The 15,622-nt window shown below is 37.8% G+C and overlaps 1 protein-coding gene across 3 annotated transcripts in view; it reads right to left on the reverse strand.

Annotated features, from left to right (window-relative positions):
• myo6b (myosin VIb) overlaps positions 1 to 15,622 on the reverse strand; it is a 60,903-nt gene that overhangs the window by 16,494 nt on the left and 28,787 nt on the right. For 2 of the 3 annotated variants that reach the window (XM_077240000.1, XM_077239999.1), the window contains exons 17-27: positions 14,929 to 15,024; positions 14,530 to 14,700; positions 13,403 to 13,441; positions 11,128 to 11,221; positions 10,358 to 10,488; positions 8,775 to 8,852; positions 8,496 to 8,625; positions 8,259 to 8,349; positions 7,770 to 7,920; positions 4,181 to 4,389; positions 1,155 to 1,233 (exon numbers count right to left, since the gene is read on the reverse strand). In XM_077240000.1, coding sequence (XP_077096115.1) covers positions 1,155 to 1,233; positions 4,181 to 4,389; positions 7,770 to 7,920; positions 8,259 to 8,349; positions 8,496 to 8,625; positions 8,775 to 8,852; positions 10,358 to 10,488; positions 11,128 to 11,221; positions 13,403 to 13,441; positions 14,530 to 14,700; positions 14,929 to 15,024 — 1,269 coding nt within the window. Of the gene's footprint in view, positions 1 to 1,154; positions 1,234 to 4,180; positions 4,390 to 7,769; positions 7,921 to 8,258; positions 8,350 to 8,495; positions 8,626 to 8,774; positions 8,853 to 10,357; positions 10,489 to 11,127; positions 11,222 to 13,402; positions 13,442 to 13,931; positions 14,012 to 14,529; positions 14,701 to 14,928; positions 15,025 to 15,622 lie in introns of those variants that run through there. The other variant, XM_077240001.1, reaches the window with a different exon arrangement.

Here is a 15,622-nt window from a genome sequence, read left to right on the forward strand (position 1 = left end):
CATGATTAATCTTAAGTCTGCAAAAAGCAGGAGAGACGTGGTGGAAAACAGAGTGATATATTATGGCTGAAAATAACAGTGATAAAGATTTTATAAACAATGTGACAACAGCCTTTGAGTGAATTGCAAATGTTTTCTGTTGCAAAGGTATTCAATTTATTCAAGGATTCAAAAACAATTGTATTTTCAGGTGATATAATAAACATTGATCATATTTTAATACGATTATATTTTATGCTGAGGCATTAACGGTTCCATTTTCTGTTAAAAACACAACAAAAAAAAAACTTTATTTTATACAGAAAATGGAACAGATAATGCCTCAGAATAGAATAGAATCATAATAAAATAGACAATTTTAATAAAAAAAAGGTCACAGTAGCAGACTTCTAATAGAAGTGGCACAGAAAAAAATAATTTAAAAGAAAGACTTCTTAAAAGGCTTTATAATAAGGTCTCTCTCATTCATTAATATTAGTTCATGCTTTATCTAGCTTTATCTATCTAACAATATTTTTGATTAATCGCAGTTGATAAAAATATAATTGTTCATTCTTGTGAGTACAAAATGCCTTAATAATATGACAAATTAAATTATTGCGAAAATGTTAACAGATACAACTTTTCATTCATTGAAATTAAATGAACTCACATTATAAATACTGTGGAATAATGTGTGTTTGTATATGTGCATCTCAAAATAAATCTGAATGAAATGAATTGTAATAGTAAAGGTCACATTAACAGTTAATAGAAGAGAATAGAATAGAAAGCAGCACAGAAGCTTTTTATAGTGTGCAACAGTTTTCGGTCAGCATGGGCACAAAGCGTCTCTGCAGGGCGATTCATCAGAGGAAGCAGCGCAAGGGAAGTCAGCCAAGCCCCAAACACAGCATCACCATCGGGAGAGAGGGAACACAGAACTTTCGCTCCGCAGACGCAGCATAATCCAGCCCCAGGAGGTAGCAGGGGCTGATGAATAAACCCATAGGCTGCTGTGGCAGCTCAATACACTCATGATTATGCCTGTAGAACAGCCAGTCCCGGTCAGCTCTGAACACGCCAGCGTGAGACGGAGTGGGCATTTGGTTTGCAGAAGGAGACGCGGAGGAGAGGAATCAATACACAGAGGGAGTGCGTATACACATACACACCTGCATGACTCGTTCTTCCTCTTCTCTTTTCTTTCTCTCCTCTTCCTCATGCTTCCTTTTCTGCTCCATCTCGGATTTCCTGATGGAAGAGAGATTGAGGGTGGACCGTTAATGAGTTACTCCGGTCTGTGGGGAATTATTCCTCCTGATCAATGACCCACAGGAAGGGATTTGAAAACACCCACATGTGGATTCCCAATTGTCACACAGAGAAACGTGGACCGCTATCTAGTCTTTGTAATGCGAGGGAGTTCCTTGAATAGCAGCTGAAAATGAAGTGTGCGCGGTGAGCGTTGTTATTAAGTGTTAGCATTTTCATATCAAAAGACCTATATATTTATATAATCTCACAAACAGCAAACCAAATCTGCTGCGATTTTCGTTGTACTTTGTTGATCATGGATTCGGGTATTTACATATGCATCCTTGCCAACCCTAAGACCTGGAAAATAGGGAGATTTGTGAGGAGTTGAATTGGGGACACAGTAATGATACAATTTCAGTTGAATGTTTCGCTGCTCACAGTAAAGGGGTGTGATTTGCATTACAATGGGTCTCAGAGCGCTAGAGAATTTTCTTGCATTTATAATTTGTAATTTACATCTTTAATTACAAATTATATTATTTACATGATTCTTCAGAAATCATTCTAATATGCTAATTGGGTGCTTTAGAAACATATCCGTTTAATACTTTGTGTGGAAACAGTGATACATTTTTTTCAGGATTCTTTGATGAAATAAAGCTTTTAGCGGAAGTTCTATCAGGAAGACTCTAATGCCACATCATTCATTCATACTAATAGGTCTGTAGCTTCAAAATTTAAATTTTTACTATTTTTTACCAGATTTTCAGGTTTGGTCTATGAACCAAATACTCGCTTTATTCATGTTTTCTGCTTCGGCATATTAAAGAGCCAATTGGATAAATTATGCCACGATATTTGTATGGGTATGTTGGTATGGATGTCAGAGTGTGGTTAGTGTGTGTGTTATAAAAAAAATGTGTGTATGTGTGTGTTTGTTTGTAAAATTGAGAGAGAAAAACTTAACTGCAAATAACAAATCCAATTACTGTGTGACCAGTGGAGTTTTGCTGGAAACCAATGGGGAAAATCTGTTACTGCGCCCAAACAAAATCTTACCGAAAGCTCATTTTTTGAGATATCAACCTCAAATTTGAAACACAACTTATTTAGATTTATGGCTTTGATTTTCTAGCCGTTTTAGAGTTCAACTTGTTTCATAATATATATATTTTATATAAAATAATGTTCATAAATAATTTTCATAAACTTGAACCTATATAACTTTTTTTGGATTTACTTTTTTTTTTTACTTCAGCAACAATCTGCCAAGGGTCTTCTTTAAAATGATACCAAACTTAAGTCCCAAGATTCACATTTTTATGACAGTTTTTTGACGTGGACATTTTTGTCCTCGATTGACCTATGTGTAACTTTTTTTAATTGATGCACAAGCATTAAAAGCTTCCATTGAAAGCTTGAAACAAAGGAAATAATATATTTTATAAGGGGCAGGTTAAATTTGATACTGGCATGGCAGACAGCATTCTTAAAAAGTTCTTCACATAGAAAGTACAAAGAACTTAAGGCTAATACAAACTTGTACTATAGTTGTTAATGCAAGCCGACTGGAGTTGTACAGCTAATGTTGGCTCCTGTAAAAGCAATACCTTTCAATCAGTAAAACGTGATAAATGATCTTCTCCATCTCATGTCCATGGGATTCAGCCTCTTATTATGATTATATACAATATTAGTGTTATACGGAATTACCCTTAAAGCTCATGCAGGATGTTCTTGTAAGAATGGAGCAGCAACTTATAAATACAGCATGGATCTAATTCCATTTACGATACATAAAATCTTCTATGAAGGTTTGAAATTTTTGACCTGTTGCTTAAAGGGGCTATATGTAGAAATCAGAAACCCTTGGTATTAGCAACACCGTACACTTGTGCACAAGTAACATACAAGAGACTGAAAGTGATTCAAGTTCTTTTTCATTCTCCGCATAGAAGTAAAAAGAAATTCACTCTGCTGAGAGCGACGGCTAGATGAATATGTAAATATGTGCTGTGCGCTTTCATCTCAATAAAATAAACACAACAAAAATGAAAGCAGTGAGAAAGAGGCAGTTAAGAAATCGTCTGATCATAGCGATGTGGATGTGTTTGCACAAGCTCTGCAATTGACCGGCATCATGTCGACAGATGAGGTGATTAAAATACACTGTTATGATAGTTTGATTATAAATATATATTATAGACTATACAGATCGGGCTATGTGAGACTATGGTTTGAATTAATTCCTTTTCTTTGCATGACACATTGACTTAACAGTATAGTATCATGAACATTGTATAAGCATTAATTTCATGTGTCATTGAAAGGAAGAGATGCTCTCGAGCACACGTAAACGCCGCATCCTTTTGATTTAGCTGAAAAACACCCAGAGTCCTTCACATAAAAATCAGTCTACAGCTTTCATAAACAACCCAGGAAGTCAGGAAGGTATTGTTTTTTTAAGTTTCGTCACAAGCTGTTCACATACGGCAAAAAAAAAGCAATTAATACATGAAAATTCTTACATATAGCCCCTTAAAATGAACAGGAATGTGTAAAATCGTACCAATTAAATTAAGAAAATAAAGTAATCATACGGAAGGGCTCCAGGGTGGACGGGCCACACCAAACATTAAATAACAGAAGTTACTGTTGTTGCTTATGCTGGTGTGGAACTAAATATTTTTTTGCAAGACTTTAAACATAGAAATATCATCATGACCTGATTCGTGAAATGATGACAGATGCTGTCCATGACAGCAGGCTCTGGAGAATGCATGAGAGAGAGCAGGTCAAGCCGAACCCTCCAGTGATGTATTAATCTTTCTGCCAATCCCCTCCTACACCCTTTTTTTCAGCTCCTGTTCTTCTTTCAAATGTGCTGGGACTCTGACCTAATGTACGGGTTATTCTGTACGAAACTTGTGACGTGACTCACATGCGGCGGTCTTCTTCCTCCTGTTTGCGTAACTGCTCATCCTCTTCACGTCTCTTCCGCTCTCTCTCCATCTCCTCCTGGATGCGCTTGAGTCTCTCCGTCTCCTCCTGCTCCTGCTTTTTCTTCTGCATTGAGGAGAGGAGATGCTCCGAGCGTTTCACCAGGCCCTCATATTCTTGCTCGATCTCCTTGCGGCTCATCACCGTGGACTGAGAGACAAAAAGAGTGTTAAAATTGATTTGATTTGATTTATTAGAGTATATTCGAGTATATTTTAGTTATAATATCTGCTTTGCCTCCATATGAAAGACATTTTACAGGGCAGTGTTTCGGCAGACCCGTGATTCAAACCAGTAACTTGTCTTTTTGAGCTATTCATTACAAGAACTGGCTCATGAGAGTCATTCTTTTCAGAAATAAGGCTGTTTTTGATTCACTAAAAAGAAGGGGCTCTTAAGAGTCACTTGTTCAGACTGGTTACATTGTATGTTGAACTCAGTAGAAAGACAAACTTATGAGAGCTTCAGTTTTCGATAGAATGAAAGTGGACGTCAATTTATACTGCCAAGCTCCAAATGGGCAAAAAAAGGTGTAATTTCGTACAACTAAACAACAGCGATTAACTTAGCACAGCCACAGCTTTTCAAGGGTGGATATTCTATCTATGTCCGTCAAAAACAGGCTATGTTCCCAATGGGTTGAATCTGTATTTGACGAGCACTTTGGAGTGAAAAACAATCATGGCCACCATTATGAAGGGTCATTCCAAACTAAAGTGCTCAAAACTGGCCACTTCAAAGGGCCGTTCAAAATGAAGGATTTTGAAGTATACAACTGGTGGACAACACTTCGCTCCCATGTTTTGAAAAAATGGCTTTTCTTCTGTCTAGCAGCTTACAAAGTTGTGCAACGATAGCGCCTCCTTAATTTGGTCGACAAGGTGACGCTTTCCAGTGGCAGTGCTTTCCAATGAACAGTGTTTTGGTCCGCTACACCCTTCATCCCTTTGATGCCCTCACTCTAGAGGGTAAACACTATGAAGGGATTAGGGCATAGGGATGAGCCCTTCAGAATGGGACGCAGGAACAATGATGTCGAGATTCAGCTCGCTTGCTGATGATTTTGGTATTAATTACTTAAAAATGCATCATCATCAGGTTATGTTGAAACACTTAATACAACAGTAGAAGCCGAGTAAATAGTGAAATTACATAGGGGCGATCTTCCCAAGTGCCAAAAAATTCAGACAGTCGATTTGTCATAAATATTGAAAAGAAAGAGAAAAAAGTGTAACAGATGCTTTCTCCAGATGCAAACTGGCTAAATAATGTATTTTTGTATTTAATGGAGAAAACAAATCATGGAAGTTTAATGTCATGAAAAACAACAAGCGTTATTTAGACCATTTCCCCTTTCTAATTCTTTTTAAAATCTATTAATTTCCTTTGTGCAAACAGAGAGATATTTTGCTTTTGGACAATAATTTTTTAGTAATTAAGTTTAGTTAACATAATCTGATTCAACACTTGCATTATGAGATAACTGGCAAACAAAACTCCATTCGCTTGCCTCTTTACCTGAATACATAGTTTCCAAATTACATGTGCCATAACAAGATTTTTTTTTCTATAATGTTGGGAATTTACCAAAAAAGGAAGTTTGTATGTCATAAAAACAGTTTAGTAAGTTTGACGGACAGTATTACAGATAAAAACAAGACAGAGCAGAATATTCCCTGCATAACTCAACCCAAGCAGCTGAGTCTGTAGGCATTTTCAAGAAATGGCTAAAGATGCAGACCCATCAATAATAACACTTTATATATATATTTTTTTTATTTAAAATAACAATAATAAGAAAAACCCCTTGCTTGCGTGCACTGTGCTAGACTAACAGTGACTTGTCACATCACTTACATATTGTTGCTCTTTTGCTAGTCCTATTTTGTTAGCTTCTATTATTTCTCCTCCTTTGTAAGTTGCATTGAACAAAAGTGTCTGCTCAATATAATTATGGGTATAATTTGGGTTGTCAGTCATTTATCTGATGTAATGTCAATTAGCATGCTATACAGTATACCATGAACAGACCAAAAAACTACCAAAAATCATCTACCAAAAATACTCAATAATGTAATTTGTGCTTGTTTTCAACTAAAGAAAGTATGCCTTTGCACTGATGATGCTTTAACTTAAATTTGATCGATTTCTCATTGTTTATTATAAGAATACTGTGTCAGTCATATATTTTACATTTATAATGCTTTCGTTAACTTTTTGAAGCTTGACAGTATAAATCACTATACACTTTAATTGTATGGAAAACAGAAACTTGGACATTCTGCTTAAATACTTCCTTTTGTTTATAAAGAAAAAAAGGAAATAATAGGAGGTTAAAACAACATTAGGGTGGGTAAAATATGACAAATGATGACAGGACGGGCCACTTGGTTGCACTCTACAGTAGCGGATTTGCCTCCTGTGTTTCGTTAAAAAACATGAACAGTTTCGCATTTCAAAGTGTAGAAAGTGGCAGCAACTCAATGGTAACTCGTCATCTCGACGACAGTGGAAACGCTGGGCCACATGCACCGCAGTTGTATTAATATCCTGCAGATATTCATTAAACCTGGATGTGGATTTTGTGCCATCTGGCAGAGCACCAGAGGAGCGTGGAGGGATGGGAGCATTGTGAAAGATCATTGTACCGCAGGGGGGCAGGGACTTAATGACAAGGTCCGTCTCACCCCCTAACGCTAGATGAGTTAGCGCTAGCTTTTGAATGACAGCCATTGACACAATCTGCATTATTAGCCAGGGAGGCCACAGTAATCTCCAGTCCAGATGGTAAGGTAATAGAAGGCATTGCCAATCAAAAGCCAGATGCTAATCAAAAAGTGCTATGCTAATAACAAAGAGGGCTATCACGGGTGCAGAAGTGCACAGCGCATCTCATTTAGAGGGAGGAATGAAGTGTTCAGGTAGAAAAGTTTCAGCTCTTGTGCCAGCTATCTATCAGGGAGAGGGCGCAATGTCTCTCGAGCTCCCTGTCAATAATGCACTCCGAATCTGACAGATGAGCTTGGGCTCCACGTAGAGAATACAACAATGCATATACTGCATTCAATCAGCCGCAGCTGAAAGTTCAGGGGAAGGCAAGAAATGAACACTAGAAAAGGCATAATGCGGCAAAACCTTGAAAATAGTCTTGACAGCATGTGGCGCGAATGTCAATGATGATCTGCAGACAGAAAATTCATTGTCAGACTGTCGATTTGCATACTTTGTATTTATTTACTCTGCTGTGAGCACTAGATTTTCTGCAGAATTAAATGAAGAGTGTCGGCTATCTTTCTTTGGTCCCTAAGAAGAGACAACTCTAGAAGCTGGCAGACAATTCTAGCCACAACTTTAGACCGCCTTCATCAGGACATGGAAAAACACACACCTGTTGAATTATGCATGGAAACTGATACACGAACGAAGGCTAAGAAAGGAGCTACACCGCGTAACATCATTGAGCTTTGTAAGCTGGAGGAGGTGAAAGGGGGTTTGTCAACCTTGGGCGGTTTTCCAGTGGAAAACCTCACCTTGATCTTGGCAATGAGGGCGTCGGTTGAGGTGGCCAGTTCCTCGACCTGTTTGCTCACTTCCTGTTTACCCTCTTTGAGTCCATTCACAGCCTCGTTGAACTTCTCCATCCGTTTCTTCAAATTTTTTACCTTCACCAGGCCATCAATGCTGCCATGATAATAGAGACAATTGTGTTAATTTTATGTCCAGTCTATTAATTTATTTTAAAAAAATATATACATTTGTACGTTTAGCATGTTTTTGAACTTCTTTATTAAATTCCATCTCGATATTTTGCAAGCAAATGTCAAATAAGTAAATAAAAATAAAACCTATACATACATATACATACATATACATATATATATATATATATATATATATATATTTGTTATATGAGGTGTAATAAAAGAATAGGTAAAATAAGTATTATTTTCACAATATAGGCTTATAAGGTAAAGGTTTTAAGATCTTTTCAAGGTGTTATGCTTGTGGTGTGTTCGTACCGAGTCTTGTGTCTTTTTTTGCACAGCCACATGCGAACCGTCTTCTGAATCTTGATGCAAGCACTAGCCCTGAATCTCATTTTGTTCCTCACTGTGGCAAGTGAAAGAGAGAGGAAGAAGATGCTTACTCATGAACAGCATCAAACTGTAACATTGCAAAGGTGAATGGGAGGGTGTGGGATGCTTCTAATTGCTTTTATGAAAGCCAGTTTGCTGGGGTTATGAAGGGTGACGTACATTTAATAACTGACAGTGTGCACCACTGGACCTTCTTCCAGCGGCTGCACACCAGCCACTTATTGACCCGTTTTACAAGCTCAGCCAGGTGCTCCGGATCAGACTTCATGATCTGGTCGAACTCTGCAAACTGAAGCAAACACACACAGGTTGAGATTTATGTAGCTACATTTTGGTTTACGAGATTCCCATGTGCGCCAGCTTAATGAAATACGATAGCGGTTTTAACAGTCTTGTAATATTCCAATCCTCATGAGAAATATTGTGAGAAATTATCACCTTCCCGGGGCGGAAGAAAACCCTGGTCAAGCCAAACTTGTAATCATTCTCGTTGAGGCCCAGTGCTTTAAACAGAGCCTGCAGGAAGAGACAATACAATCAGACAGTGGAACGCATGCTTTATTAAATGACATTTAGAGATCAACAAGAATGGCATTACAGCTTCGGGCCAGTGCTTACGCTATTATGTTTCAGTGTATGTTTTCATTTTTTTGAATGCCTAGCAAACTTAAACATTTGATTTTCTGTGCGTTTTTTTTTGTGACTTGTGAGTTAGGCTCAATCCCAATTCACCCCTTGCCTCTACCACTTGTTTTCGAGTGTACCCCTTGGCCCTTAAAACAGAGTTACAAGGGCCAAGGGGTTGAAATGTTCCCCTACGAAATGGAACAACCCTTCATGAACCCGATACGTCATCAGTCGTCGATGATCGCTCTGACGTTACGGAAGCGACGAGTTTTTACAGGATTTCTCCATGACAACGACTAACAATGAGCGCCGCTGCTCTTACCTCTGAGGAAACATGATGATTATAACGTTCCTTCCTCGAAATGTATGTATTTTCTGTTTCGGAAAGGTAATTTATTATACAATTTCTTAATTTAAAAGACTATATTATTATTATAAGAGTAAATAAAGTGCATGTTGGTGTATTTCTGGGGCTAAATTTAAATGTTTAACCGCTCGCGAAGCCATCTCGCCGGTGATTCGTGATGCATTCTGGGAACTTTCTCGTAGCCCTACGTTCGGAGTGTGCCTCTGCAAAATCTCCATTTCGAGGGCTATGTAGCCCTAGCCCTTCGCCCTACCCCTCTATCACAACAAGAATCGTGACACACTATCCCTAGACGTGAACGTGCAAAACGCAGGGGTAGGGCCAAGGGGTGGATTGGGATTGAGCTTTAGAATCAGTTAGAATGATTTGAAAACAATCAAATCAGTAATGTTTTGCAATTTATGCCACTTCCCAGCAAAGATTTACATCATAGTGGACAAAATTTTCCAGCTGTTAGTGAAAATTGTCATTTTAGGGTTGTTTGGGAGGAAAAAAATATATTTAATGAAAAATAAAAATATGCTCCTAATATGTACTTGAATGAAAATCTGTCCTAAAGGCCTGGCAGAGAAAGCAGAAAAAATACCTTTTTGTTGAGACTTGATTATACTCTAGACATTGCATTACAAGCATGAAGCTATAATTAATTTTCAATAATTGCCATCATCATTAATTGCAGCCTGCTCATATACTGTATTAGCATGGAATCTAATTTTACATTTCATGAAGAAATAAATACTTTATATTTAACCGCGGGTGTATGATTAAAATGCAATTTGACTTCCAAATGTATCTGTAACTCCTGATGATAAACCACTATAATTTATCATGGAAATCAATAAGGGATTACTCTGTGCGTGCTTTGGAAAAAGAATATGAAAGGTCATACAATCTTTTCTAAAAATAATCCAGCAAGCTATCATCAATCATACTAATCCTAATTACGTACACAAGAATAACAGATGAATAACAATCAGAATAGAATGAGATGCAATGATAAAGATCAAAATAAACAATAAAGGTTTACTTTGCAAAAGAGTCGAGGATCAAGCCTTGTAAGCTTGTTGGGCATGTACTGCTTGTACATGTTGTAAAGCTCATGAAACGGAGCTCGGGAAGGGAAGCCACCCTGCATCAGGTCCAGCACTGATACCATGCCTGAGAGGAGAGGAGAAGTACAGATAATGGAGCCAGTGAAGATACATTGAAGGCTGGAGCTAAAGCATGAACCAAGTTTAAAGGAAGACTCAACATCTTATTCTTAGCAATGTGCAGCCAACCTGTACCTGAACACTGTGAGCTTGCCTTTGTCAACAAAACCCACAGACTGAGCAGTATAAATTAGGACACGAGTACTTACTTGCTAGTAGGCAAAGCTGATGAGTCTACGTTTACCTCATGTAATGCACAACTAGTTAACAAAGGTATCAATCTAATTGGCTAAACGACATGTCAGTGCAACTTCTAGGGCTATACTCTGTTTATGTTTCTTGCCTGAAAGTTTATTTTTAAAACTTTGCTAACATCCTATTAAATGCAATAACACAAACCTTCAAAACACTCTTGTGGTAACGCCACCTCAAAAGATAATGAAAAATCAGTGGAGCTCACATTTAATATAGCCACTCCATAGGCAACTTTGAGATTTGTTTAAAAACAAAACAAAAGGCACTTCCAACTGATGATTGCTTGGTATTTGTGGTGGGTTTTCTTAAATTGAAATATTTGAAGCATTAACAAGAGCTGGGAGATGAATTGGAAAGTGAAAAAAATACACCTATATAATCATATACATACCTGAGCACTGCAGTTGAGACAGAATCTGAGCTCCTTCAAACTGGTGGCTCACCATCTTCAGATTAGGCTTCACGCAACGGATGAAACTAGAGCCCTTCACAATGCACATGAGAAGTTATTACATTTGAACAGAGAACAAACAATATTATATGTATAGTCAGCATGACAAGACCATTGGCTTAATGGCCATAGGGTCTGGTCTAGAATGGACCCTTTTCACATATCCAGGATTGGAAGAGAAAGGTACACTTCTTTTTTAGAGGTACACGTTGAAAGTTTTGGGTTGGTGAGTTTTTTTTTTGTTTTTTGTTTTTTTAGAAAAAGTCTCTTATGCTCACCAAAGGTGCATTTTCCCCCCCAAAAATACAGTAAACAACAGTAATACTGTGAAATATCAGTTTTCTATTTTAATATGTTTTCTAATGTAATTTATTCCTGTAATGGCAAAACTGAATTTCATTTTGCCATTCTTTAGTATCACATGATTATCCAGAAACTATTCTAATATGCTGCGATTTCTCATTATTCTAAATGTTAAAAACAGTTGTGCTGCTTAATGTTTTTGTGGAAATGGTGATGCACGTTTTTTTCAGGATTCTTTGATAATGAAAAATCAAAAGAATAGCATTTATTTAAAATAGCATATAAATCTTTTGTAACATTATGCATGTCTTTACTGTTAAAGGAGAACTCCGGGCAATTTTTAAGTTAATCTTGATCGTTAGACCTTTGTGAGTACTGACTATAGAAAAAAAACGAACCGGATTGGTGCTTGCTACGCGGAGCTGCGACCGCGAATGCCCAGAGCTCCCACTCAGCTAAAACGGCAGCTATGGGGGCATCGACATAAGGAGCGTTTTTGAGCCTCTTAACAGACACAAAATGCAATTAAAATGTCTGTCCAACATGAACAGGGACCCTACATGTGAACAAGATGCGTTTAGCAACTTAGCCATTGTTTCAACTCACCTAAATAGTATTTTAGACGGCAAGCTGTAGTCTCGCGCTGCAGTCCCGTGCTGTAGCCGGAAAAGGTAAACAATGTCCAGGTGGGAGGAGCGTTGATCATGTGCGACGAGTCTTCGTACATGGAATGGCATTTTTCTTCAAACGGCCCCGCTGTGTTGAGTGTGTGTAGTCATCCTTGTCAAAGTGTTCACTGCAAATGCGGTAATCTTTAGCGCGTAGTACTTCTACGGGAGTTTGCACATCAAGTTGAAATACAACTAGCCACAAACTGCAGAATCTCGAGGTCATGGAAAGGAAGACGATGAAAATTTAAGCTCTTATATTTTCGCATTCTGTTGTCACAATTCGGAAAGGCACAAACACGAACCATTTCTTCTTCACTTGTAAGCAACTCTGATCTTAACTCGTCGCACATGATCAACGCTCCTCCCACCTGGACATTGTTTACCTTTTCCGGGTACAGCAAGGGACTGCAGCGCGAGACTACAGCTTGCCGTCTAAAAGACTATTTAGGTGAGTTGAAACAATGGCTAAGTTGCTAAACGCATATTGTTCACATGTAGGGTCCCTGTTCATGTTGGACAGACATTTTAATTGCATTTTGTGTCTGTTAAGAGGCTCAAAAACGCTCTTTATGTCGATGCCCCCATAGCTGCCGTTTTAGCTGGGTGGGAGCTCTGGGCATTCGCGGTCGCAGCTCTGCGTAGCAAGCACCAATCCGGTTCGTTTTTTTTTCTATAGTCAGTACTCACAAAGGTCTAACGATCAAGATTAACTTAAAAATTGCCCGGAGTTCTCCTTTAATTTGAAACAAATGAATGCATCCTGGCTGAATAAATGTAAAAAACTTTTGAACAGTAGGATAAATGGGAGAACATAGTAAACATTATTTGTTTTTCCACTATTGGATTTCTACAACATTCCAAAAGAGGAAAGAAAGAAATTACACCACAGCCGCCTTGACTAGTTTATTTGTTATTTAATGCCAGAATAATATAACGTTTCTTTAAAAAAATAAAATATAAAATGTTTGCAAGATTTACTTTTTTTGCATCATCGCAGTCTGTGAAAAAGTCTATACAGCAGATTCTGGACAACTTAGACGGGTAGATACAGTCATGCGAAGTAAACAACCACATTTTTTTCTTTTTGCTTTAATGTGTCATTTACCAGTGCCATAAATCAGCAACTATTTTTTGTTGTGACGCCTGGTTTGCGGCATGCATTAGACACACTCAGTAATAATCAAAACAAGTGGCTAATATTTTTAAAATAACACATGAATAACATTAAACTCATTACTCACTGTACTGCGAAGCTTTTCCAGTAGAAGGTTCAGTTGGGTCTATGAAATTTGATCAGGAAAGAAATGTGAGAGTGAATCGTGTAAATTTGAATTAAGAGCATCTTTTTTTGTAAAAATAAAGATCATTTTAAACAAAATGTCACTTCTTGAGACATTGGGAGTTGTACTTCCATGCAAATAGTATTACACATTTTGACACATACAGGAAGTAAAAGGCATGCATTATACTGGTGATTGGTCCAATTACAAAGATATTTTATCTTATCATGATGGTGACATAAATGACATGGTGATGTGTTTACAGTGAGAGCTCCCTATCAGTATGAATTCCTTGCGTATGATTTCTTCAGCAATGACATGACAAACAACTACAGCAGAGACTAAAAAAGTGGCAGCCACATTCACACACGGAAATGGACCAAGTGGGTGAAGGAGAAGGGTGGGAGAAACTTAAGATCAACATTTTTTTATGAGGTTGCAAGTTACCCTGTGGTTCTGGCACTGAATATTTAAGCCAGGCTTACCCTAAAAAAGCTTCAGTTTTTTGCTCTACATTTATTTCAGCACCAGAACTTTTCACAGGGAAAGGTTGAAGAAACAGGAGAAGGTCTAAGAAAGGAGGATTGAGAAAGGGCAAAAGTTAGAAGGAAAGGAATTAGATCATCAGGTAAAAGATCAATAGTCTCTCACAAAAAACTTTTAAAACCTACAACTATCAAGAAGAACAAAAATAAAACATCTAGCCCCGTAAAACAAAATCTACAGCGGTCCAAATACAAAGCCTTGAGGAACTCCTGATCTGAGGAAAGCCTGTAGTCTTGAGGGTTTTTTATTTTTTTTGTCATATCTTCAAACATATAGATGCCTTAGACCAGAGGTCTTCAATCCTGCTCCTGGAGGGCCGCTGTCCTGCAGTGTTTAGTTCCAACCCTTATCAAACACACCTGAATCAGCTCATCAAGCTCTTCAAGATCGCTTGAATATACAAAGGCAGGTGTGCTGAAGCAGGCTGAAGCAGGTAAAATCTGCAGGACAGTGGCCCTCCAGGAGCAGGATTGAAAACCTCTACCTTAGACAATGTGTGTTTTCTGGCTATCAGGAGAATATAAGCTAAAAGACAGATTCACCTTGAATTTGTTTCCCACACTGATAAAGCTGAGTTTGCCAGCCTTCTGCTTTGAGTCCTTGGAATTGGAGCTGTTCTCAAAGAGATCCCGGACAAACTTGTCCTTCGACTCACACACCAGGCACTCCAAAGACATGTGGAGGGCGTCATTATTCTTCTCCACAAACTGGGTCTGCTCACACACATACACAAAACCCACAGGGCATAGAAATAAACACAAAGTCAACCACAAAAAAAAAAAAAACCTTTACCAAAGGGATTCCCCCAAGTCCCCAATTGATTTTACAGTGTGGAAGAAGTTAATTACGCATGTTAAAGACTATCACATTACAGAAATAAAACAACACAAGGGTTTCTATACATAAAGGAATTCAGAATGAACTGTGAATTGGGAACTTACAGTCTCATAGCATACGGCACCAGCAAAATGTCTTACGATGAAACCTTCATCATCTCTCAAATTCCTGTGGACTGTAAGCTTTGACTTCCTAGGCACCTGAAAAAACAGCCCACACAGAATACATCTTTGCAGCTGTATGGTTATGATTTCCTTCATTTTTGGGTCTTGACATTGATGGAAGGTCAGGGTGAATCACATAAAAACTAGAAATGCCCAGGTCATATATAAATCCCCATGTATATCAAAATTAATAAAATAACAAATAATATTTTACATGAAGAAAATGGAGTCTAATTATGCATCGTGACATATTTTTAATGAACATATGCACATGCACAAAGCTCTGTAGCCTAATATAATGTCAAAAAGTATATGTATATTTGTAGTTTTTATTTACTTTATTAAACTAAAAACAAACTAAAAAAGTACAAAAAGGCCTGTTTGCTGTAATAAGTCATGTAGAACTATACAGTAAGATGAGGGAAGATGTCTCCCTTAAAGGGGTCATCAGATGCCCATTTTCCACAAGCTGATCATGATCCTTTAAGGTCTTCATGTAAAGTTTGTAAAATACTTTTGTTAAAATTCTTCAATGGTTGTGTAAAACAACACCCTTTTTACCTCCTCAAAAAAAGCTCTGTCACAGCGACCCATTTCAGTGCATGCCTCTTTAAATGATAATGAGCAACTGGTC

This window comes from Siphateles boraxobius, unplaced genomic scaffold (assembly GCF_051911475.1).
Source record: "Siphateles boraxobius isolate OS27281-9 unplaced genomic scaffold, OSU_SipBor_1 22, whole genome shotgun sequence".
Taxonomy (NCBI): Eukaryota; Metazoa; Chordata; class Actinopteri; order Cypriniformes; family Leuciscidae; genus Siphateles; species Siphateles boraxobius.